Raw genomic sequence first — 26,736 nt, forward strand, 5'->3', positions numbered from 1 at the left:
TCTTCGCTTCACATGTTGCTGGAATCAAATGTTTAAACCTTGAACATTCAACGCACAGCTGATGGTTTTCCTCACGCTGCATCCTGCACACCGTGGAGAGTAACAGAGATGCAATGACCCAATTATCTCTGGAGGCTGAGTCACGAGGGTGTGCATAGTTGCTCTTTGTTTTTTTTCCATTCCCAGAGTTAAGTCTGTCTGTTGAGTCCTCCACATGTGGCCACTCCCAACTCTTTTCAGTCTTAACACCGGCAGAGATCAGGGGCAACAAGATGCAACACAGCACTGTAGCTCTGTTACACTGTGTTTTCTCAATCCATTTCACACTCTAGATTTTTAAGCAGGTCTAAGGGGATCCAACAGTAACACATGCTTTTTTTTCTTCTTCTTTTTTTTAAACCATCCCTTTTTTTTTTTGCACATGGGCTTGAGGAGATAACTGGCCTGGATGTAACTTCCTGTCCAGCCCCCAGCTGTGCGTGGAGCCGTTTTCTGACTGCCCTCTGCCTGGGGCCTCGGGGCGATAAATTACATGAGCTCAGCGCTGCTTACATGTTCATCACTCCCCTTGACCCGCTGGAGTCGGTCACCACCACTTCACCATTGTCTGTTTTGACTCATAAGCCCTGGTGATGCTTTGTGTTTGCACAACCTCCAGCAGAGATTGACTTATGAGAAACTCCTCCAAGATATGATGATTATTTTGTTTTCTGTGGAGAAATCGCTAAATTAGAGGCCATTTGTGAGCTTCGATGAGGGTTGATATAATCAAATTCCCAGCAAGGTTGGGGATTAGTTTGGAAAAACACTGGATAAAAAGTTCAAACATTGTCCCTGGCTGGCATATGTTTTCAACTTTTAAGCAGGACTTAGTTTTATAGGCAAGTTGCATAGATTACACTCTTTTGAGAGCCTTTGGGGGATAGTGGTAAACAACATATTTCCTCTGTATTTTCCCTGAGATTAAACATTATTTTCCACTTATTTTCAATTACTAAACCAGATGTTGATTCCAAACCTCATGTGCTGTTCACTTCACTCCAAGGACGACGCATCAGGCACAGCTGTATGGTCTGAGTTCAAAGGGAACAGATCTCACATAGACATAGGTTCATTTTCTATTGAGTTGTTTTCTTATGTTCAGATGAACCAGTGTGTGTAAACACATTTGTGACATTAGTCACTGGGTTTGGAGAAGGTTTTATGGGTTGAGAATTTTCTCAAATGACTGAGGAGCAGCCGAACATGAAAGTCAGCAATGCTGGAGATTCACAGTTTCACCTGACAGTGAAAACATGACGGTGAAGTCATTCTCTAACAGAGAATATTATCATTATTAGTCATAAACAATAAAATGACTCAATGTCTCTGTGAAAAAGGATAAAGATACGTATAAAACTATGTAAGAACATTCTACCTGTGTTTGCTGAACCATGGCTTTCTTGGGAAAACAGAGTGAAACATCTGAGCTGGAGGGAGTTTGTCTGCACGAACCTTGCTGAGCTTTTTCTGTAAATGGGTGAAGTAACTGGTTGTTTGCTGCCCTGGTTTTAACATCTGTTTCCCTTAAAAAAGGGTATTTGGAAAAACAGAATTAAATTATCTTTAGCACACAATCAATACTGGACTGCATATCTCCCAGAATTTTTTTTTTTATAATATTTTGTACTATTTTAAGACTTGACTATTTTTTTTATTTTATCACCACTTGTTATTAAAGTTCTATTCTGCAGCGTTATGAGCTGACACACTAAGGAACACCTGGCAGGCCAGACTTGTCCAACCTAGTCATCTAACATTCACACTGATGCCAACTTCACTCTGAATATGCTTGAAAACTGCCTCTCATTTTGAGCCCATTGACAGCGTCTGCCATTTTCTCTGTGGTTTGTAACCATGGTGGCTGTTGTGTTTGGTGCAGCGCTTCAGCAGCTTTGCTTTATTTGCAATTAGACGCTGCAGGATTACCTCAGTTTGCCTCTCCTGCCTGCCATCATCTCTGTTTGACGGTGCTTATTCTTAATTAGAAACATAACACAGATTAGAACAGTGAAAATTATCCATCTTTGGTTTAAAGGGAAAAAAAACAACACTTCAGAACGACAGTATGACTGTATTTGATACTTTAAACCAATTGACCAATTTATAAATCATTGGGCTGACAGCTCCAAACAGCTTTGTCCTGATTCAGAGCCGGGCAGCTCCATCTGCTACAGGTGCCCATTTTTATTCATGAAGTATCTCCAGAATGTAGTTTCTATTTCACCTATCAATTACTTATATGCTAGATGACATTGCAATTATAAAAATGTTGTCACAGTGATCGTGTCATGTCCTGGGTGTGTTGCTCTGTAAGTGACGTGACCATATGTACTGTATAATGTCAGATAAAAAGGCTTTGTCTGATGTGTTTTGTTTTGCCATGGGCCACCCTAATAACAGTTGCATGCCTGCTGTCTGCCAGCTGCCATGCCTGCTGTAACAGCCAGCACAGTGCTGGAATGTTCCCATGCAGATCCTCTATTCACACACACACACACACACACACACACACACACATGCAGCTCATGCACACTGACAGATAGAAAGCCAACGCAGAGCGACTGTGGCACTTTTGGTTTATGCAGATGCAGATTTCTGATAACAAACTGAGGATGCATCAGCCAAAAGTTTTCTCTACTGACTGAGCGTGGTTTATCACACAGGAGGGAAATAATTAAAAAGTTGTTGGACACTGAATGATAAAATGAGCTTTGGAAAAAAAACAGTTAAAATATATTAAATGTAGGTGATTATATGCATAGATGCTCAGTTGACAACTCAGAGATTTACAGGTCTTTTTTGGGGGGTACTTATTTGCTGGAATTGCAGATCTGGTCATCTGAGAAGTGAAACTTTTGAAAAAGAAAACCTGATTTACTGACACCTACATTATCACTTCCCAAAAGTGACCCATAAAGGAAATGTGTACTGTGCTTTAAAAATAAAAATGACATATATATACATTTTTTTTTTTAAAGGATGATATTGTCTTTGTAACTCTGAAGCTGACCAGTTAAATATTTGTCTTTTCAGAGGCTTTTGTGTTTGCCATGTTGGGCAGATGCCCTGTTTGACCATGAAACAAACCATTGAGAATTGGCCACTTGGCCACTAATGAAAAGACTGGGTTGGATTAGGGGGTGCTCAGACCTCCTTGGAAACCGGATACCAGTGCACTGGATTGATGATGACTGGCATTGTTTCTGTAAAATGGCCCATCTTTGTGAAAGGCTGCCATTTATCACATTTCTCCACAGAGGTAATATCAAACATGAGTCATGTCTTTCAAATCAGACACCTTATGCACCCATGTGTATGTCGGCATGGAAGTACCTAACAGTGTTACCTTGGGTTGGTTTTCACAGACACTATAAAGCTATAGTTCTATAACTCTATGCATGTACATGTGTATATTACTATGGATGGGTAATATAAGTTTTATGCTTTTTTATGGATGGGATAGGAGGGATAATCTGCATTTGTATTTTCAGTATTATGTAATACACTTGTTTATGTAATATAGTTAAGTTAATTCCACTTAAAAGTTTTTTTTGCCCATTTCCACTTTAAAAAAACACCCACAATTTGTGCTTCGCATTTAAATTTCACAGCTACAGTGGTAAGTTTCTGTTCTTGCAAAAACTAAACTCCCAGTGATCTTTGAAAAAGCCAGAAGGTCGTTTAACAACACTTACTGCTGTTCTGAGGGTATTTTCCAGAATTGGTAAAGACTCTTCAAACCATCCATTGCACAATAAAAAAATAATAAATAAAAAAATTAATAAAATAAAGATTTTAAACCTATTTGCCAAGTTTGCCTCTGCAGTTCCTGATCCAGGTAGCTCCTGAATATGTACAATGAGAAACATGTATAGATGAAACGCTGTATTATTCCTTTTTTTTTTTTTTAATTTAAAACATTAAAATAATCACAACAACAGCAGTGAGTGATGTTCAACGAGATCACTGGTCATGTTTTTTTTTTTTTATTTAAGAACACTGACCTGAACAGTAACACATGAGACTCACTAAGAGGTGTAACTCATGTGTTGGTCTCTGACCTGTGGAATCACCTCATGTGTCTGTAGTCAGTTTGACACGACACACAACTTTCCCGATAACACTTCATCCTCTACATTGGCTTACTTTGTGTTTGTGCAGCCTACAGAAACACTCGTCTTGGGCTGCGAGGTATAACATTGATTAGAGTCAGCGTATTCGACAGGACTGCTGCTGATACGGGGCTATCTCTCCTTTGTTTACTGGAGGACCGCGCGGATACTTTTAGACAAAATGGCTCGTGATGACTTTAGTCAACTTCATGGTGAGGGCTGAGGGAGCTGAGGGAGGGGGCGGTGAGGTGAGAGTATGGGATGGGTGTGGGGAGGGGGGAGTGGCAGCCTGTGCTCCGGCCGTCCTCCCATCAGTCTAATCCCCTCTCTCTGTGGCGACGTCACTCAGGCTGTCTCCAAAGGGACGCAGCGTTGAGTGCTTGAGCAGCCAGGCGGACAGTGTGCATCCCAGGACGCAACGTCAGTAAAGCCGGGGCTCAACTTTCAGTCGGTCGCTAAACTTCGGACACTTTGGGGGAACTTACAAAAAAAATGGGTAAGTATCACTAACAAATTCTCTAGTAGCTTAAAGATTGACATTAGCATCGCTGTTTTCGTCATGACAGCATTATGCTTCACACTTTTTTTTGTTGTTGTTGTCGCTCCAACTGTCGGGGGCCCACCGATTGCCCGAACTTAAACTGAAGTGATTTCAACTTTTACTACCACTAGTACTACTACTGGTTCTAGAGACAGGCTGTTTACCTGACCCGGTTTCATGAGAATCGGCATTAGAGCAGTGCGCTGAAGCAACCTGAGGAAAGCGATTAGAGAGATTAAGTCTATCAGGATTCCTGCAGTCAACTCTGCTCGAGTCTGTGGAGGTGTTAAGTCCAGATCAACTTGCTGCTTCTACTGTCTCTCTTAATGCTGCTCTCAGCATGGAGCCTTAGACTTGGCTTGAGTCTTTATCGATCATTATTGTCCAGCAGTGATCGATCATGTAGCAGTCTTTGATAATCATTGGGTGAAAGGTTGTCTTCTGCTGTTTCCCTAATCAAACTTGCACAGTGTGTTTTGCTGGTAAAGAATGACTGAGAGAAAAACAACAACAAAAAAAACACTAACAGGCAACATGTTGTGTTTGTCAGATGCTGTGTGTGTGTCATGCCAGAGCTTGTAAATGCTATCTGAAGGGCTGAGCTGAGACTGTCCCATCTTTAAATCAGCCATCTGTGCTCCCAACCTTGAGGGGTGGGTGGGTGGGGGTTGGTGGGGGTGCACTGGAAGGAGTGAGGCACTCATGCCATGGATGTTTAGTAACGTTAAAACTGTGATGAACTGTGAACCAGATGGGGAAAGTACACTCAGCTTTCACTTCCCAACTGTTCTCATCCCTTACTGGACTATAGACGTTTAACAATAAGGCGACACAGAAAGCCATCTTTAACTGTCTGTGTTGGCTTTGGGCAGCATTTAGGGGCTTGTGTGTTGTTTGCCGCCGGTGCAGCTGAGGCCAGGGAAGAACACTGTGTGAGAATGTGTATCAGCGCTCATTAATTCGCTCTGAAGCTCTCACAGAGGCGTCTTTGTGCTCCTAATTTGGAGCTGCTCCTTTGTGCGACTTCAGTGGCTCTTAATGTAGAGAGAGAAGTCCAGTGAATTGCAAGTTTCAGAGCGGATGCCTTGTGAACTAATTCCCCACAGACCCTTTTTCCACGTTCTCACAGAGGATATTACTCTGCATGGCAATCGACCTTTGTGCATTGTCCACTTGCCAAAGCTCCCATTTTATATTCAGAGATTCTTTATGGCCCTTTCAGAAAAAAAAAAAAAATAGTGTAGCCTGTTGTTGTGTGGAGACTTGCAAGTCGCTGTAGAGGTCGCCTTTTTGTTGTGTCAGAGAAATGGATATCATACTGCTGTGCTGTGATTTGCAGTGTTTCATGTGAAATAGCTTTGAAAACAGAAAACGGATTAGCCGTGTGTATGAAAGCGTTCATCCCAAAATAAACAGGATGTCTCTGAGCTGATTGTGTGTGTGTGTGTGTGTGTATGTGTGCGTGTGGAGAGCTGTGAAGAAGTGAAGATGTCATTCAGAGGTTATATAACTTGTGTCTGATTTGATTTTATGGTGACCTTTCACCTTTGCAGAGGGGCTGCGTGTTTTTCAGAGAGATTCTCCTCTGTCCTGGCGGTGAACGATTTAACAGTGCATTGGCCTGTGTTTGGGATGTGGGAGGATAACTTGGCCCGAGTCCACTGAGCTCAATTCAGAAGGAGACAAGTCATTCTCTTACGAATATCTTGTTAGGTTCCTGGTGTTAGACCTGTGACGATTACCCAACCTGCAGAATCTGGTTGCCGTCAGCTTCCTTGATAGCAAAACACAAAGGTTTCAATTCAGCTTTTGTATATTTTTATGATATTTTACCACCGAGCTGAACATCTGAGAGGAAAGAGTTGGCCTGAAGATAAATCTTTCTCTTGTGATCATACTGGTTTTAGCAAGAAAAACACAACATGGTACTGCAGAAAGAGTGTAATCTTTTCTCTCTGCAGCAGATTGTAACATCTAGACTACAGAGCACAAAACTTGTCAAACACAAGCAAAGTTTTTGCTTGAAGTTTTTTACAGAACTTCTTGGCAGCGCCTTGAGACAAATTTGGAAAAACAGTTTAGAAGCTCTCAGTGTGGAAAATTAACCATCTTTTCAATCTATGTCTTTTACAGCTACAATTCAATTATGTACTTACCATTCAAATCAAAGCTATCCTATGACAGGAGATACAACTAATCAAATCCAACAAATTATGGACATGACTGTGAACACTGCGTCTGTTCTTCTTGGAGCCAGATCCTGATTGGAAAAAAAAAAGAAAAAAGGAAAGATTGTTTTTCCTTATGGAAAGTGGTGAACTTCTGCTCAGAGTGTTTTGTATTCTGCGTGGTGGTCCTGTGGAAAAGGTCACGGAGGCTGGAGGCAAACCAGATCCAAATGTTACATCATAGTTTTTGAGTAATTCAAGAAAAAGAGAGTTAATCACAGCTGACAGTTTTGAATGTGTCTTTAATTAAACATCTTGCTGTTCAACGGCTCAGCTGTTGCTGCCTCGCGGTTTGCCAGTGGACATGTACAGGCATAAAACACAGTGTTAAATGTTAATAGTTTCATAATTATAGTGAGGACCACATGATAAAACCTGATCGATTCTGTTCTTCGGGGATCCACACACACGCACACACACACACACTTGAGTTGGACGGTGTTGTTCGTAATGATTTTTACACGTGCGTCTGGGAAGTGTCTCCGAGGTGTCAGCTATCCTGTGCTCTTTAATGTTGTGCATTCCTGCTCCTTTCGACGATGGATGTCTGGAAAGTATCTGATTATTTAGCTCATGCATCAGCAGTGATTACTGTCACAGACGCATGGCGGTGGACAGTATGTGCTGTGACCCCTGCATCCTGAGTCTGAGGAGAGGAAAGACCCATGACTGCTAATGCTGAGCCAGCAAAGAGCTTTTTTACGCTTTTTGGAATCAACATCTTGTCATCTAATGGCAGAGCAATAACAGAGAGTCAGGTCATTTTCCCCTCAGCTTTTTACTTGACTCGTGCTTCTGTTTCCCAACAGATGCTGAGAGAAACACAGGGCTGAAAGAATGAGTCACAGCAGAGATGGTCAGAGTGTGCTCAGAGCGAAAATTGAACTTGACAGTTTTGCGTTTTTTTTATTTTTTAATTTTGCTTGTTTGAATCAAAGCAGTCTCTCGTTAACTCCAAAAAGATGCTTTCCCTGAGCCTAAAATGCAATTCAGTCCAAATAAAGTATGTGCTAAACTTTTTACGTCTGATCCCACGTTTTTATGTCACCATCAATAACCCACTAAATTGCTTTTCGTCTGTGGTTTGCAGTCATTAATTACAGTGAATATCCTCCATAATGAGGTAGTTGCTGTCATAGCTACATGATTTCTGGGCTTTTTTCCATTTGGCATTGGATATGATTGAGCATCTCTCGTAATTATACAGTAGATGAGGCCCATACAGTACTTTTTGCAACTGTGCAGCTCTAAGAGACCCCTTTAGTTCAATCAAGACTTCATTCATCTCCTGCTTCCCTTCCTGCTCCACTTTGTGTCCTCTGAACTGTCTCTCTCTCTCTCTCTCTCTCTTGGCGTCTCCATTCCTCTCTCGTTGTCACTGCTTTCCTCTGCCTTTTTTTATATATTTCTTTTTCTTTTTTTTTTTTTGTTGTTTCCCCTCAGCACTGCAGGTCTGCTGGAGCAGTCACGTTAATTTGTTGAGCTTAATAACTCCTCCGACAACAAAGAGGACCATTGAGTATTGTGACTTGAAATGACAGGAATAGAAGTTCCTGAGTGGGGATGCTTGTTCAAGCATGCGCCTTGGCCGTCACTTTTACTAAAAGCCCATTCACAGTTGAACAGAAGGGATGCAAGTGGTTGCGTGGGTGCCTCTGTGTGTATGTGTGCGCAAGTTCACCCTAGTTTAGAGAGATGTCAGAGTCACAGTGCTACATGGTAGAAACAGGATGGCATTTAAATATCTAAAAATACTTCCTATATGCAAAAGACCACAGCTTCTCAGATATGCAAAGGCAGTTGAACCCTGGGGTTGTATAAAATATGCCAGAGATACAATCTGTCCATTATCTTATCTGCAAGGCTTCAGGAAAAAACACCCACGATTATCAAGGTTAAACTGCCAAATACATGCATAATAAGGCCTAATTTGAATCTTATTTCTCCAGTTTTACAATATGTTGGCATCCGTGCATGTGCGCAGAGTGCAGGGGTGATATTTGCCAGTGGAGCAGCAATGTGTATCAGTGTTTTGTTCACAGTCAGATGACTGTTCCAGAAGGCCTGTGGGAAATAATGGGCTGGGGGGGGGGGCAAAGAGCCGCTGCATCTGATGAACATTCACCGACTCATTCAACAGGCATTCAGCCCCGCTGCAGGATTTTCTCTACAGCACTATCTATGATTGCATTCGCTACACCATCCATGCTTTGATCCACTCTCTCCATATCACATGATCAGAGGGCATTGATGAAATGGTCAATAATGTTTACCCAGAATGACCTATTTTCTCTTGTCAGCCTTGAAATGGATCATAATGCATGTAAAGAGGCCTCTGCTAACTAATGCCTCTACCCTGTGATGGACAGGATATGAACAAAGGGGATTAGAGCCATGGGTTCACCACCGGGGTGAAACCCCATTGCAGAAGTTGCGCTGTACGGCCGTGTTCACTAACTTCAGCCCTGCAGGGGTCGCTTGGTGAAAATATTGAACGTGGTTCCTATCCTTCCTAAAACTGTTGAATGCAGTTTTTGTCAGCTTCTGAAACTGATGTAGGGATTGGCTGTGTGTGTGTGTGTGTGTGTGTGTGTGTGTGTGTGTGTGTTGGCAGGGATTGAACTTATCTCTAAAGTCCTCTCTTTTTTTCATTCTTCAGTTCACACAACTACTTCTGTCATGTACAAATGAGTGCAACACTATTGATGCCTTTAAGGCGAGGCTGTGTGAAACTGTGAGCCTTTATCCCAATTATTGCCTCTCGCTGCTCTCTCAGACGGCTGGCTTTTCACCCCGCCTTTGAGTGGGGGCCTGTTCGGAAGAACAACACTATTTTTATTTTTATTTTTAGATGCTATCAGATGACACATCACACAAACTAGTTTGTTTTGAGCGCTCCAGTGTTAACGACCACTAGACAGTTTTCCCGACTTGCTGATGACCAACTGTGAATTTGGACAAATATTGTTTCATTGCTTAAAGACAAGCAGACTACGTTTAGATGTGTTTGGTTGACCGACAGGTGTCTCAGCCTGTTGTTGTCAGGTAGACAAATGCTGGATGCTGCTCACTTGACCTATGTCAGCTCCACCCCATTAAACTCACTGGTGGTGAAGTAAAATCCAGGCCTCACAATATCCCTTCAGAAACCTCCTGGAGTTGTTTCACAGGCGCTACATTGATCAGACACGTGAGGAGGCGTTCCAGCTAAGATGGTTGACGATTTCAGTGTGTTCATTCTTCCTGTTTTGACAGGAAGTGTATAAGTGCTGATTTGAATTTCACCAAATTATATGTAGATGATTATTTAGGTGCTCAGTGTGACTGCAGTTCAGATGTGAAAGTAGTTAGGGGAAATGAGAGACAATAATCGGGGCTCCAGCTAATTTCCCTGTAAGATCATCTGTGAGGAGTGAGAGCAGAATGCATTAGTCTGCTTTTCAACTGTGGGAGCCTGTAGGATTGAGCTGTTGGCTGTGTGCCCACTGAGTGTATTCAACCCTCCACAGATAGGTCTTTGTCCTCAGCGCTTTTACGCAGCTGCTAAACAACCGTAAGACAAAAGCATCTGGGGTACCCCAGCACACCAATGAGAAATGTTCACCATATGAAGAGCCGTGCCAGACCGCCTGAGACCATTTGGATACGGCCAAATGTTACGCTTGGGACGAATTAAGCAGGAATTTAAATGAATACCCATGTAACCCTTTATGACTTTTTCTTTGCTTCTGTATTCAGGATTATGTGTAAAATTCTACTTGGGCTATCGAGATGTTTTTTTGTGATAACACAAAAACAAGTCCTGTGGAGCTTATTTCTTCACAGCTTGTTGCGCTGCTTATCAAAGATGAGGAAGATGCGCATGACTCTTGTTTGCTCATGTTGTCGTGTTGTGGTGCTGCATGTGACACAGTGAAACCACAGTTAGAGGCCACTAGACACTCTCTCTCTCTCTCTCTCTCTCTCTCTCTCTCTCGCTCTCTCTCTCCTGCCAGGAATCATTTTCCTGCCCAAGAAAAAAAAAAAAAAAACTTTTCAAGTGAGAGTTTTCATTGTCTGCTTATTATCCTCCAGAGAAAGGCTTGATAGGCAGGAAGAGGCACTTCTGCCAAGCAGATGAAAATCTGCAATCGCTGAGCTTTTATAAAGCGACAGCTGCAGGAAACCCAATAGCTGAGGGAGACTGTTTGGGGGATGCTGTGTGTGCTTCACAGACAGACCATTTGGGTGTTCAAGAAGATAGATTTCAATTTGAGTATATTGCTGAATGCTGGATTTGAAAAATATCTCTAAATATATTCAACTTGGAATCCTCTGAACCCACACGACTGAGTCATCCTGTAATGTGTGATGCTTTTACCAGTTGCACATGTTTTTTTTTTTTTTTTTTTTTTTAAGGCTTTTGTGTCACTTACTATAAGTTCAATTCAGACAACGGGAGAAAAATACCAGCTAACAGCAGCTTCAGGGGAGAGGAAATCCCAGATGTTTCTGTCTGAAAAACAGCTTGACACCGTAACCACATGCAGACCAGAGGAGATCAGTGAGCAGTATGAATATTACAGCTACACCACTGAGAGGTCTCAGAAGTCATCTTAGCTTTTGACCTCTGCTCTATGGGAAAACAATACTGTAACAATAGAGTGGCCATAGCTCTCAGCGGAAAATGTAAAAGTAATGTGACGGAGCAGAGCATCTGGAATGTACAGAGCAAATGTGATAGTGTGTGTGTGTGTGTGTGTGTGTGTGTGTTTGTTGCATGTCTGCATAACATGTCTTATGTCTGCAAGTTATTCCATGTCACATGAAGTGGAGTACCCTATGGCTTTAGAGTGGATTGCTTTGTGTTTCTTGTTGTTGGGCAGGTTTAAAATAGATCGTATATGGTCATTTAAATTTTCCATGATGAACATCATCCTTTTTCTTTGTTTATTGTTTTCAGAGTAATTTGAATTTGGTGTATGACATTTAAATAACTTACCGGTTTCTTGCTGCACTGAAAGCAGCATATCTGCAAAAAAGAAAGAAGAAAATAAACAGTGTTTTCATTTACTCTGTGACGGCCAGGAAATTTTGCAAATAGTTCTTAATCAGTTTCAAGGGCCAAAGGGATCCGAACATGTAAATACAGAATTCCTGGGGTGAACGGAAAAGCACTTGTATTCTTATTCCAAGAAAATGATTTAAGAAGCAGCACTGGCTTTTAGTCCCATCATCAGAGCAGTGGTTGTGTAGTGAGTTGTGTTTGCAGCTTGCATCATGTATTTCCACCTACGGAGATATCCATTAAATTTGAACGTTGGGAGCGTGCATACATTTGTGAGAGTGTAAATGTTTAGACACTGATGATGATCTACTTTGCACAGTATGTGCTTTATAATGTCCAGTATGATGGACGAAAGAACATCAGAGTCTCTGCTGTTGGAGAACTGCCCGTCGGTGCTCAAAGCAATAATGTAATGGATTGACCCACTCTCGCAGAGGTCAGTCAGGATAGAATATATACCATCCACTAGAGAGAATAGCTTCCATCTCTCTCTTGTGGTGTACTGTATTTGCTGCTTATTGGTTAACATTTCGGAGACTTCTGAAGTGAATCTGAGGACAAACGCAATCTCTGCGGGGGTGGAAGTGTCAGGTTCAGGTTACGGCCGACTATCTCTCCTTCCAGGACCCAGCCCCTGCGTCCTGCAGGGCTTTGAGACACAGGGAGGAGCGCCTTGTGGAACAATGCCATTAAAGTGATCTGAGTGTCGGCTGCTCTGTTGTCATAGTGCTGACGGTGAATCCTGACATGGTGGGGTCTGACTGGCTGGTGTGTTGAGTAGCACCGGCTGGGGCTGAAAGGAGGAGGTTTCTGCTCCTTCTAATGAGAGTTTTGGGGGGGGGAGGGTTTGTTTAAAGAAAAAAAAAAAAAGGGTAAAGTCTTGGGTCAGGGGTGAGAGATTGGCAGCATGAGGTGGAGGACAATAGGGCTGATGGGAGAAAGAGATCCCAGCAGCTGGGGGAGACGCAGGGGAGGGTGGGGGCTATTCATGGGAAGTAACCCCAAGATTAGCTGGAGAGTCTCGTCTGCTGTCTCCAGGTCTCTGTGCTTCATTATGTCTCTATTGTGTGTGCGCGTGTGCGCGCGTGCGTGTGTGCACGTTCACATGCTTATGCCCTGTGCAACAAGTAGGAAAATGAAAGACTGTTTCCAGCCCTGTGTTATTTGCCATCGTAGCAGCTGGAGTGTGAGAACATTTGAGTTGTGGGGATCCTTGTAAGACGGACATATTAAGTGTGAGACATCAAATTAAACATCTCTTCCTTTCACACTGTTTTCTCTTCCTCCTGACACAACATGACAAATTTTCCTTATGAATACCCAAATAAATTAAGTGCTAAATTTCATGTGCTTAAGCATTTTACACCCTGCACATCTCAAAAGATGCCTCTAATATCAGCAGTTAATTCATGGGGCCTGTGTTGCTTCATTCTCAGCAGAACAGTCATGATTCAATTGCACATCAATGTGCACATCTGTAGTACTAGATAAAAATTAACAGACTCATTTCCTCTCATGATGATCCAAACTGCTGTCCAGTCACTCAAGTGGCATAAAAGGCATCTCAGTGGTCTTTGTGTTGGGCTAAATATAAAAATGCTTACGGTGATAGGTATTGTATTTAAAGGATTAACAGCACTAAGAGAAGTCCCTGTGGGATTTATTTGTGCTCCCTGTGCAGTTTAATGGACGGTCATATGTTTCAAATGGCCTTAGGTGTCAAAATGACTGGAGAAGGAGGGGCAGTTTGTAGTTAATGGGTGCAGAGAAAGAGATATTAAGAGATTAGAAAGGGGGCCTGCACCTTAGGGGGCCATGGCTTTATGTATGTCAAGGAGAGAATTAAAGCAGTAATATGAAATATTTTCAGATTAACAATAGATCACGTGACTACCTGTGAAAGAACTCTGCACTTCCCCTCAGCGCTACAAAGCTTGATAATGTCTTTCAGCTCATTGTTTTGGTTTTCATTGTTCCCAACCACAGCGGGCAGCTATTTTCAGCTGATCAAAAACGCACTGTATGCCATTTGCTGAGCACCAAATGATGGACAGATAAAGTTAGCAGCTAGCTGGTGAACATGCCAGATATTTCCCTCAGGAATCGGTGGAGCCCAGAAACAGAGCTAAAAGTACAGCAGATATTGGACTTGCATTCATTAGGTGTCCAGAAACATGGCTTTGTTAATATGCTAATGCTAATGTTGCGCCATCACTGCTGTATATATGCATAGTAAATAGGTGACTTTTTTTTTTGCGTGTTTGCCATATCAACTTAAAAACAACTGATAAGATGTCAGTGTTGTGTTTATGGCTTTTTTCAGCTGCCCCCAAAGTGGCCCAAAAAAAAAAAGAGGAGCTGTTGTAGAATCAGGGACATTAAGGACAGTTTTTTGCAAAATGTCACCTTAGATGGGGAGTGTTACAGCAGTAGGTAGGTTTTTCAGTTAAGATACAGGACGTAACTGTAGCCCTTAGTCACATTTGACAAGATGATAGGTTGCGTTGCTGAGCTTCCTGAGGTCCTGAGGTCCATCTACACCAGACAAATTGCTCATGTCTGGTTCCCCGCTGAGAAATAATAGCGTTTTTAAACCCCCTTCATTTTTCTCACAGACAGCTATTCAAGGGTATCTGGGTATTTTCATTATTCTCCACTTCTTGGAAAAGCATTATTACAAAATAGATTGAAAAGACAAGAGATTATTATGTGGCATTAGTCTAACTGGATAATGGAGAGGTGTTTGCTTGCAGTACCTCTTGGCTGGTTCATTGGCTCCATAATGTAAGCACGGCGGACCACAAAGACAGCGACGCTTCTCCCAGACCAGAGGCATCATTAAAATATTTAGTGCACAATGAAACAAAAACAAACAATTATGCAGAGACCATTATTTTTCTCTAAGTTCTTGGCCTTATTGGGGAGGTGGTGGGGTACAGCTACTATAAAGGCCTCCTCTCCCTCCCTCCCTCCCTCCCTCTCTCTGTGTTACTCTTTCACTCTTTTCCAGGTTTCTGTTTCTGTTTCCTGGCACGGATCTTTTGTCTCCAGACTGAAATTATGAAATTCTTCGTCTTTAGGTTTTGATATTGCAACGGTTTTTCTGTCCGGCCAAGCCATGGTGGCAGTTTCCAAGGTACTATAAGCCTGGAAGCCGGGATAATATGAAGCATCTGTGTCTCTCGCTCTCCTTGCAGCACACTTAGGCCAAACCCACAGTGGCTGTGGAGGTGCCAGAGAGTCAGGGCTGTGAAGTCATTTTTAGAGGAAAAACATGGCTGCCAGGCATCCCTGAATGAGTGTTGCTCCATTTCCAGACCTAACACGATAGTAACACAAACATGCAATTAGAGAAGTGCTGACTCAGATACCCTTGACATTGTTTGGTCAAATGCTTATAATTACACTGGAGACCAAAAAATCAATCTGGAAATTGTACAATGGAAGAAATGCCAAGACATGAAGTATGTCTCTATTAGAAATGGTTGAAATTGAATAGCAGCGTTGGATTTCTACCATCGTGCAGCGTGCTCGAGTAGCTTTCCTCTTGTGGTGGGATTCTTTAGCATGCAGAACAATGTGTGGCACCACAAACGGATACAGGTTGGTTTTAAGATTTTATTATTGAGGTTGGGTAATGGTGAAGGTCAAATGATGAGGTCTTGGGTACATAAACTCCACAAATTAAAATTCTCAGACGGCTGAATGAACAATCCTCTTCCCAAAACTAGGATTTAGGTGAGCGAGTAACTCAAATTCAGCAGCTTTTTGGTAAGAAAATCACTTTAAATATCATCAAATATAATTTTAAAGTCTTAAGATTTCAGGGCATATTTGATTTCCAGACATTGTGGGTAATAAGGGTAGTTAGGATTTGCTTCTTTTCTTTTTCTCATGTGATAGTTAACCAAAAATCACCTTGGATTATAGGGAAATTGTGATGGACATGTTATTTTATAGACCACAGGATTGGGAAATAATCAGAAGCAATTTTTATAAAGAAAATAATCAATAGTCAGAACCCTAAACGTGACTTCTCTGTGGCGTTAAGGGTTACAGTCACCTGCGCTAAAAGAGAAACACTCGTTCAAGTTCAAGTATAAAGGTTAAAAAGCCTTTATTTAAATGACACTATAAAATAATTGAGTGCATTTTAACCTTTCCTAACACATAGATTGAATTTCCCTCATTTTTTTCTATTTTTTTATAGCTATTTTCACAGAGCCATAAGAAGCATAACACTCATTATAAGCCAGCTGTGGTTTATTCTCTCACTGGCCACACGTCTTGCTGTAATGAGTGAGGACAGTTGGCATATTCATTTTTTCCATTGCAGACAGAGGTTATTTTTTTTCTTCTTTCTTCTACTACTCAGAGCCTTCATATAGATTGGACTGGTTTGTTTTAATCAGTGCATGGCGGGATTAGTTTAACTTACTGGGTGAGTTTGAGGAATAGATTTTCAGTTATTGTGTGTTATAACGAATCACATGTTATTTTTTTTCTACTGTAGACCCACAGAGGAAAACGGGTCAGCAAGCAAGTGAATGGGTCTGTATAATGGGTTAGTAGTGCGGTGCTTTTGTAAACCAATCAATGAGTTCAGCACGCCAAACATATAGGCAGACATACAGGGAAGATTGACCGATGAAGAGGGGCTGCATTTAAATCTAGGTCAGTAATGCCACCACAGTACACTGGGATGATATTGACTGCAACAAATTGCCAAAACAGTGTTTACAAAGAATCTCCAGTGTTGGTATATTCCCGGATTCACTGTCAAATACAAGAAAGGTTTTTTTTTTCCCACAAGAGCAGCAAAATATTTGGGGATTTTTGGACGAACAATTTGCCCTCTGCTTTTGGTTTCTTTCTCCTTTTCTACAGACTCTGGCTTTCATAATCGGTCATACCTCACATGGGCCACTCCACACACCATTTCGGCTTCATCTGTCCTCCTCCTCTTCTCTGGTGCAGAGAACTTGCTTTCTCAGACTGTTGGTAGCGTTTTTTTTCTTCTTTTTTTTTTTAAAGTGTTGCTTGGGCCTGGATACAGACCTCGCTCCCTGAGAAACCTTTCTTCGGTGTGAGACAAGCAGGGTGCAGGTCTTCACGGGTGACTGAACACTGAGGAGCTTTCAGGGCCCCCAGTCTCACAGCGTGAAAGGTTGACCCACAATGAAGCCTCCCCCATTTGTATGAGCTTCATCATCATTCAGATTGTGTCCTCGAGTAGGGGAGTGGCGCTGTCTCACGCCGAAGCTGAGCATGCAGCACTCAGGCCTCACCTCCTACGTTCACATGATTATTCCCACAGCCACTCAGCCTGTCACTGTGTTTGTGACGCTGACGTGGTGATATCTAAGTCTACTCCGTCTTTTGCTCTTTGTGTGTCTAAAAATACCCGTCTTGCTTCATTTGTTTGTTACTGATATTTTGTCATTAAGTTGCCATTAAAGCTCCACTAATAAACACAATCAGTCATGTGGCCATATGCCATATGAAATGAGCTGTTCACAGGGACAGATTATCACCCGACGCTGCTTTTTTTTTTTTTTTTTTAAGCTTCTTTTAGTTTATTGTTTTAGTTCCACGGCCCCTCTCAGCACAAATCGGCTTCACATCAAAGAACGGGGAGCATACTTTCAGTGGAAAATCTCTAATGAACACATTGTACATGACCTGCCCAGCAGCAGGCAGAAAAGTTGGTGACTAGCTGGTGAAGAAAGTTGAAATGTCTTGCTGATATTTCACTTGTTTGGAAACCAAAACTTAGGTCAGAGTAGAATAAATCTTACATTCAACAGGTGACCAAAAAGAGAACCCTCAATGATGATATTGGGTTTGTGTCTGTTCTGTGGTTTCCAAACATATTATAGCTAATATAGTGGTTTAACACACAGCTGCAACCCCCCCCCCCCCCCCCCCCCCCCCAAAAAAAAAGAGAAAGTTACATGTATTTATTAGATTATTTAAACATCACTTTTCTGTAGCTTACACTATGGGCTCCTATTTTTGTAGCATAATAGACGTTAAAAGACATTATAGCATCTTATCAGTGATTGGTATCAGACCATTAAATTGTTTATTTACGATTTAATAAAGTTAAGTATCTATTATTATGAAGGCGCCCCCGGGAAACACACAAGGTAGAGAAAATATTGTAAACTAGATCTCCAGAATGAGGCAAGTCGCGCTTGCGTTAGCTGATTGTCACCAACTTGTTCATTCATGCTTCACTATCATTGGCTCCTTCATTAGCTGCTTGGCTACCAGCTGACGAGTAACGTCAAATCGTATTCATGCAGCTTCACTGTGCAGCGTGACCATCATAACCTGACACTTTCATTGTGATACCCACCCCAACCTCGTCCTCATGTGCTAATATTTTTATATATTATATTTAATTAAAATCTGTTTTAAGCTAAATTGCTGCCCCTATCCTTAGTCAAATCAAGAGTAACGCTGATCTCAGTTTGACCAGGAGTGATCACATGTTTTGAATTTTTTTTCTACGTGTGTGTGTGTGTGTGTGTGTGTGTGTGTGTGTGTGTGTGTGTGTGTGTGTGTGTGTGTGTGTGTGTGTGTGCGTGTGTGTGTAGTAAACTCAAACATTTTGCTGTCTATAGACTCCCAAAAGTTTGCAGATGGATCACCAGGCTTTGGTTGTGGCCTGCTCAGGAACTTGGAATTGTCTGTGTGGTGTGAAGTGTGATACATTTAGTCCTGTTTTTAAGCCTCACTTGAGCTCCTTAGTGCAATTAATGTGAAGATCACAAGCACGGCTACCTCTACATCAGCTGTATTCTCTCATATAAAGTTTTCAAAGAACCGTCGCTTCTATATATGGGCCCCGTTCCCCACTTCACGAGAATGATGTCACTTCTCCTGGCGTTTTACAGGGCTGACGGTGAAAAAGCTTTAAGATTAGTGCGGCGTTTGTTGTTGTGGGATCCCCGCTAAGTTCACTTCCCTGACCCCTGAGGCTCCCCTCCCCTGCTGATCCCTCTCCTCTCTGAGGTCTGGTATCCGTGAGAAGCCCCCTCTCCAGCTCCGCTCCAGCGGGGCTCTCCCCCCACCGCTGAAAGGCCTTTCTCTCATTAGCATGCCCCTGGGGCTCCTCAGCCTGCTGTTGCCAAACAAACACAGCCAAGATTTTCTTCCTCGCCTCCCTCACTGTCTATTCCTCTGGTCATCGCCCGTCATCCATCTTCCCCCGTCTCTGTCACTTTTAACAAATTGTTTCTCACTATATCATCATTTGTTTTTATAGCATTCTCTCATCTAGCCCCTTTGTTATCAGCTCCTCCACCCCTCTTAAATTTCACCATGTTTCTCCCCTCGTGGTTCTCTGGATCTCCCATTTTCACGTGCTGTTTACCTCTGTTGTTTGTATCAGCCCGAAGGACACTCTGTCGCCCTGTTTAGGAAATGTTGATCTGTCTTTCTTTTCCCGCGTCCTTTTTTTTTCATGCAAGTTAGAAGCCACCAGATGGAGGAAAGACAGCGGTCAGAGGTTGCTAATGTATGCTGCAGGAGCGGGGGGCATATGGTGCAAATCAGAAGATGAAGAGGCTCAACCCTGGTCAACACTGCAGCGTACACACACACACACACACACTCACACTCACACACTACCCCCTCTCTCAGACTTTGGTCAGATGGGAATTGGAAAAATGTGATTGTGTGCCTTTATGCTACCCACAACTAAAGTACGGGTCCCTACTCTGCGTCGCTGATATATAACAAGCCCGTTCTCACCAGGCAGCTCTCTCCAGATTGCTTTTCACGGTGCTACAAGAGGGAGGGAGTGTGTGAGGATTTGTATGCCATTAGGAGGACAAATTCATCTGACTAAAACCGAATCCTAAAACAGTCACTACAAATGTAATAGATGCACATTTCGAGACTGGAAGTAATGTGAGTTTGTGGTGCGCAGATGAGAGCCACGAAGTCCCTTCTGTCGAGCCCTCTGCATCTTGGAAACGAGCTGTGATATACAGTGGAGAGGTGCCTTCGCGAGGCAGGACGGAGAGACGAAAAGGTGGAGGAGAGAGCGAGAGAGAGAGAGAGAGAGCGAGAGAGAGAGCAAGCGGAGAGGGAGCGAGAGAGTAAAGGGGGAGATAGGAAGAGAGAATTTGCTGAAAGAAAGCATTTTTTCTGGATGGGAGAAAAACAACCATGGAAACTCCATCAGAAGAAAACCAAGACCAGAGGCAGGACAAAAGAGGTACCAATGAGTGCTCACAAAGAGCCAGTTCAGTTCTTTTCACTGCTGTGTTTACTGGGGCTTTAACCTACTCCAGACTGCTTGGTTTCACTCTGCACAATAGTTGGGTAGATTTTTCTCAGCAGGGACTTTTTTTTTTTTTTTTTTAAATGTCAGCACAGCCTCCTTGTTTCAGTGTTTGCATGCACGAAAAGTGTTGATATTTAATCGGCAAACTGTGCCTCTCTGCCCCTGCGAAGCTGCTGTCGATACCATGCGTCAGGTGTGTTTGGCTCGTGTTTTCTGGGCTCTCTGTTTTATGATCTTAATTAGTTTCAGCAGACCTCGCTCCTGCAGCAGGAGGGATGGCCATGCTGCCGCTGGTCATCATCATGCTAGTGTCACTTTTAAGGACAATGAGCCTGTTGCAGAATCAACAGCAGATCAATCAAACCTCAGGCTGTGTTTCAGTTCTTCCAGGGAGGGGGGGCTGATGATTAATGAGGTGGATGAGGGGCTGGCAAGGACAAAGATAAATGAACCAGACATTACCAGTCTCACAAATAGACAGCCGTGAGGGCTGTGTACACTAAAGCGAAAGTGTCATTAACTTACTCGCCCCCTTCTCAGCCTTATCAGCAGGAATCATTGATTTTTCTTTTGCTCTTCATTTTGTACATCTGTTCTATTCATGGTAGCCCGACAGTAACAAATGATCTGTCAGAAAATAACTTCCCCGAGGCTGAGTTAGTTTTGTCCGACCAACAGTTAAAAACCCAAAGGTGATGAAAAACTAATAAAAGCAGCAAATCATCACATTTGAGGAAGCAACTAATATTTAGCTTTTTTGATGAATGAATGACTTTTTACCACTAACAAAACTGCTGTCAATTAATTTTCTGTCGATCAGCAATTTTTTTATTGACTACATAGCATATATCATGAAGACCCTGAGATTAAGAATTTGTGTACTTTGTTCCGCAAAAAATGAATCTTTATTACTTTTGAAATGATAAACCTTTTCCTTTAGGTTTTCTCTATTTACATATTTCTGAATGCTCATAGGAAGCTCTACCATGATGCTGCTGTGGAGGATTTCTACAGTTAGTACTACCACTGTTGGCAAGAGCACAATGGGGAGCAGTACACCCCGTTTAGAACTATTTTACCACCAGGTACTTGTGAACAAGAGGTCAAGTATTGGTTCCCAGTTTACTGCACCTTTTATATTGGATTTTCATCATCAGTACGAGAGTTAGTATAATCTTATTGTAAGGTTATAATCCAATTGTTGTATGCCTGCTAAATGCCTACAACATTGTGTTTATACTGTATAACTGACAATTTCCCACCTACAGCTCAAATTACAGTACACCCCCAGCCAGCCAGGGGTCCCTATTTAGTTTGAATTACCTACATTAAGATTTTTATTTTGTTTTGTTTTGTTTTACTTCCTGTATGTCCTACTTCTTTTTCTATGTTTGCCAGACACTTTATGGCTTTATTAGAGAGCAGGCAGTAGAAATCTGACAGGAAATGAGGAGAGAAAGGGGATGGGGAATGACATAGAACAAATGTCCTCAGCTGGAAACCAGCCGGACTCCAGCCGGCCTCGCTGCAATTACGTGGTTGCTGCCTTAAATCCTGAGCCACCATGGTGCCCCAATCTAAGGTTTTTTTTTTTTAAGAGGAACTGTACTCTGTACTGTATTGTACTGTACTGTACTGTCTTAGAATCCTTGGGCCGGGTCGGGAACCCGTGGGTCTTTAGACCCATGGAGAGATCGTATGTGATACTGGTCTATAAATAGACTCTTCTGTCATATACTTGAACCAATGATACAAGTTAAACTCGTTAAACACATTTGTCCCTCCACTTGTCTCCAAATGCACACAAATGGTGTATTTATTACATCATTTGTGTATCATGTATTAACGGTGTATTTATTAGCCATCATAGCCATCCTTGCATCTTATTGTCACTGAATACACACACACACACACACACACACACGTCCCTCGCAGCTTCTTACACACAGCCATGGGTGAGCTGCAGTCACCAGCTATTAGCTGACAGAGTATAAGTTTCCATTGTTAGATAAGTAAACACTGGGACCACTTTTGGCTCAGATCTCCCTCGTCCCTTGAGAATGGCCATTATAGCCATTATGGTGTTTTTAAGTGTTGCTCCTCTCAAAGTGGAGAGTGTGGAAAATTAGACCGTTTCTCATAAATGGTGTTTTTGCAGCTCGCCCCAGTGGAGCAACAAACACATATACTTAGCATTAGGTGTAAACAGACACATCTGTTAGCAATGAGGCTAGATGCTAGATTAAAACGAGATGCCGATTTTAATTGAGCTGGAAGCCACTTCCATCTCTTCCAGGACTCATGGATGAGATGGAAGAGTTGCAATGTCTTCATCTCAAATTGTGTGTGTCCAAGTGTGTTTATTTGTGCGATTGGGGTTTGTTTGTATATGAAATGCATACTTTTACCACGCATTCTTGCATGTGGGTCTTTGTTTGGGTGGGTGTCTGCTCTCGTGTTCGGCTGTGGACATCAATTTAAATAATGTTTTTCAAAAAATGTCTCTTTTTTTCTATGCAGTAAAAGGAGAATGGTAAATAGGCTGTACTTATAAAACACTTTTCTAGTAGTAGAGGCCGCTCAAAGTGCTTTATGATACATGCCACATTGACACACATGGAACAGCCATCAGGGGAAATTTGTGGTTCAGTATCTTGCCCAAGGACACTTGCACATGCAGACCGGAGGAGCTGGGGAATGAACTACCGACCTTCTGACTAGTGGACGACCTCTACCTCCTCCTCCATTGCATTTTAAACATTTTTCCCACTTTCCACTGATGGTCCCAGCTGTTGGAAGAGTTCAGCGTTGTGATGATGACACTCCCTGATCACATGATGTCTGTTGTTGAAGGATGGATGGTGGTGATGAATGAGGGGCCAGCTGCAGGGGTTAGTTGGTGATGAGTCCGAACTCAAGCAAACTGTGTTGACGCATGACCAGATGAACATGTTTGGAGGCACTGGGGCAAGTATTTGCTGTTGCGCTCCTGTTTCCTCCTGTACACAGCAAACTGTAGATGGCAGACCAACCAACAATTGGTACTGATACAGGCCGGCCGCCCCCCCCCCCCCCCCCCCCCCCCCCCCCGTGCCGGAGTACAACTGACCTGTATATCAGATGGTTTGTTCTAACTCGATGAAATACACATTTTTAAAAATTACTACGTGAGCACAATGTGCACTAAAATTAGCAAAGGTGCTCAAACCATTGACACAGGGCCAAACAGTTATGTAATAATGCAGGTGCCTGTTGTACTTAAGTGGTGAAAAACAAATTTTGCAAGTGATCAAATTACCAAAAACCAGGTTGCTCTGGTGGACGGCCATGAACTGCAACATCCCCGGTTCACATCCTGATGGGTGGGGAGGTCATACCACCCTTTCTCCCTCGCTCCACTTCTTTTCACTCTCTCTACTGCTGGCTGTTGAATTAAGTTATAAAATGGTCAAAAGTAATTTAAAAAAAAAAAAAAACCTAAAACCTACAGGAAACCTGGAGGTCGTTGGGCATCTTTAGGGGCCCCAGGGCAATTGTCTACGTGGCCTGCAGGGTTATCCAGCATTGATGAGACAAATAAAGCCAAGCCAAGAAACGCCCTTGTTTTCTTGCCTCTGTGGGTTTGTCTGGCTGCAGGTCAGTATTGCCAGCTTACCTGCAGCTCATGTTGGTCTTGCAGAGCCATCTCATTCACATGCTCGATGATTTGAGAGGCCTCGATAAACAGGATCCTCCTGGAGTGTGAAGAGGCTGCGAAGGTCCATTGTGGCTGAGCTGTGTGCAGTGCTGGAGGGGCACACAGGATGGAGCTCAGCGGTGGGTTTGTCCTGGGCCTCCAGCCTGTGGGCCGGAAGAACGGGGCTGTGGTTCACTGCCATTCTGAATGGGCCCCTGAGAGTCCTGTGTGATGGACAGTCTAGGACTGCACACACTGGTTCTTTGTATCAGGGCTTCTTGGACTCTCTTTCTGTCTCTGTTTTTTTTTTTTTTTGTCTCTCTCACACAGTGTCACACATGTAGACACACACACACACACTCTTTCTCACACAAGCTTCTTTTTCTCCCTCTCTCCTCGTGATCGCGATGTGGCAAGTCTAGCCTCTGCTTTAAGGCCCGACATTGTCATTACAAACAGTTGCGAACTTGTCTGCGTTTCTCTCTCTCAATCTACTTTTCATTCTGTCTCTCCTCCTCCCATTCATGTACTGTAACAAGGAGATGGGGAGTGGAGAGTCTTGAAGTGGTTGGAGGTCTAACCAGGAGTATTAGTCGGGGAGCATGTGAAAGTCATCAGAAGGAAAAGGCCCAACGTGATTTTCATTTGTAGTGCTCCACTCGGAACAAGCCGGCGAGATCCGCTTGTTGTTTAGAGAGTTACCAGCTCCTGCTGTTATTGCCTGTGGAGGAGGATGATTTGGGCTAAAGTTTGCACTGCAACATCCTGTACTCCATGAAATCCCACACTGTACACTCAAAGAAAACAGTCTACTGATACTGGATGTCTATCTTATAACTCTCAAGTACACGTGACAGTGTCCTCCATAAAAATTTTGTGTTATCCAGCAGTCTTAATTGCAGAATTCGTCATCCTTTTTAAACTTGACTTAGTTCAACATTTGGAGAAATGTGCTCATTTCATTTTTCTTGCAGAGAGTTAGATGAGAAGATACTATTCTGCTGTCTGTGCAATAAATATCACGCTCCTGGAGTCTTGTCGTCCCCACGGGGAGACTCCGGGAAGTCACCGCACTTGGCCAAGAAGAAGTCCTGTCACTTTTTCTACAGATTACGCAAACAAGATATACTGTTGTATGTTCTGATTTTGAGCTGCTGGAAGCTAGATTTAGTTGCGTTTAGACAGAGCTGGGCCAGATGTTTCCATCTGTTTTCCAGTCTAAATGCTAAGCTAACCGACTGCTGGCTGTAGCCTTGTATTTAACAAACAACCACCAGAGTGGTATCTCCTCATCTCCCCAACTCTTCTAACATCTGACTTCTCATCTAACAAGGCAAGAGACTGAAAGAGAGTGAATTGCCCAAAATGTCAAATAATTCTTTTAACCCAAACCCAATATATAACCTTCTTTAAAGTCAGCAGATTAAATTATAAGGACACACGTAATATTTCACAGATCCTATTATTGCTCCAGAATCCCACCTCTGCTTTGAATCCATCCACTGTTTTATTTTACTTTGGTGCAGACTGCTGTCCCCATGCTACTTTGTGCAGGATATCTTGAAAGTGTGTTGACCTTTTGATGCCGTGTCTTGTCTCCCCTGATGTCTAATACCAAGACTAAACCTTTCACAGAGGCCCTTTTGTGAACAGAGTAGTATTCCTGAGATTGCTAATAGTTAATCCGCGGCAGTGGACCTGTCCGACAGCCAGTGTTGTTTCAGTCAGCCAGAACAGAGTTATACTAACCTGCCAACATATCCAGTCCAGCTGTGAAAATACCACCTTGGATTTATTGTGTTATTAAGCATAACACCCAATAAGTGTGACATGGTTTCTCCAGTGACAGAGAGACGGCTAACCAGGAGCCTCAGTCTGGATGGATAGACGGCTTCAAAAGCAAACCACTCCCGCGGCACGGACACTAATCAAACGGATGGGTTATTGACAGGATCGGTGGCTTTCAAACTAAGTGCACATTTTCTGTCTCTCTCGCTGCACCAAGTTACACAAGGATGGCAGATGTAGCGCATGTCAGCCTGACCTTCTCCGTGACAGGCTGCAGGGGAGGGTGGTTACGTGGTCAGTGTGATGATGTAAGCATTTCAGACGATAGTTGTAGTCTGCCTGGACACATTTTTGTTTCTGATCACTTGAGGTGATCTGGTCTGTGTTCAGACATTTTTCTCATTTTCAGATTAAAAAAAAAATTCAGGCAAAGAAGGCAGACTGACTGTCATGGTGATGTCTTGGCATCCGTGAATGTACTATAAGTTTTTGTGTAGTGAATCTAACGCGAATAGTGTCACATTTTAACGGACACTGATTTTCATCCACGACACGTCACAACTGATTGCAATCGTCCAATGAATTCATGATTAAACCGCTGTGACTGCTGTCACTCTGTGCACCTTTAATACAAGGGATTTCCTAATATAGATAAACCCCAACCACAGTTTTCATATGGAAACTCGCCCTCTCCTCAGGACGGTGTATTTCATTGCCAGGAAAGTATGTTGCGAGGCTTGGGGGGAAAAAGTCTGAACTGAAAAAGCTTGTCGACTTATAGCCAAGATGTAGTCTGCTTTTGGATCGCAGCTGCCTGACAGTGACATCCACCACAAGAGCAGCTCTTCCTTTAAACGGACTGTATTTGCTCTGCAGCCGAGCTCAATATCCTGTGGATCCCCGGCAGCCCACTCAACCCTCCCCCGACATGCTCATCAGAGAAATGTGGGCTGCGGTAGAAGTTTAGCGACTCTGCTGTGGGCACACTCATTGAGTTGTGGTT

The 26,736-nt window shown here is 42.8% G+C and overlaps 1 protein-coding gene across 3 annotated transcripts in view; it reads left to right on the forward strand.

The window, feature by feature from the left end:
* The first annotated feature begins 4,478 nt into the window (after positions 1-4,478).
* gpm6bb (glycoprotein M6Bb) overlaps positions 4,479-26,736 on the forward strand; it is a 31,421-nt gene continuing 9,163 nt past the window's right edge. The window contains exon 1 of one of the 3 annotated variants that reach the window (XM_056390007.1): positions 4,479-4,650. In XM_056390007.1, coding sequence (XP_056245982.1) covers positions 4,647-4,650 — 4 coding nt within the window. In that variant the 5' untranslated portion in view covers positions 4,479-4,646. Of the gene's footprint in view, positions 4,651-20,060; positions 20,201-26,736 lie in introns of those variants that run through there. The other 2 variants (XM_056390006.1, XM_056390008.1) reach the window with 2 other exon arrangements.

Source organism: Seriola aureovittata, chromosome 11, assembly GCF_021018895.1.
Source record: "Seriola aureovittata isolate HTS-2021-v1 ecotype China chromosome 11, ASM2101889v1, whole genome shotgun sequence".
Taxonomy (NCBI): domain Eukaryota; kingdom Metazoa; phylum Chordata; class Actinopteri; order Carangiformes; family Carangidae; genus Seriola; species Seriola aureovittata.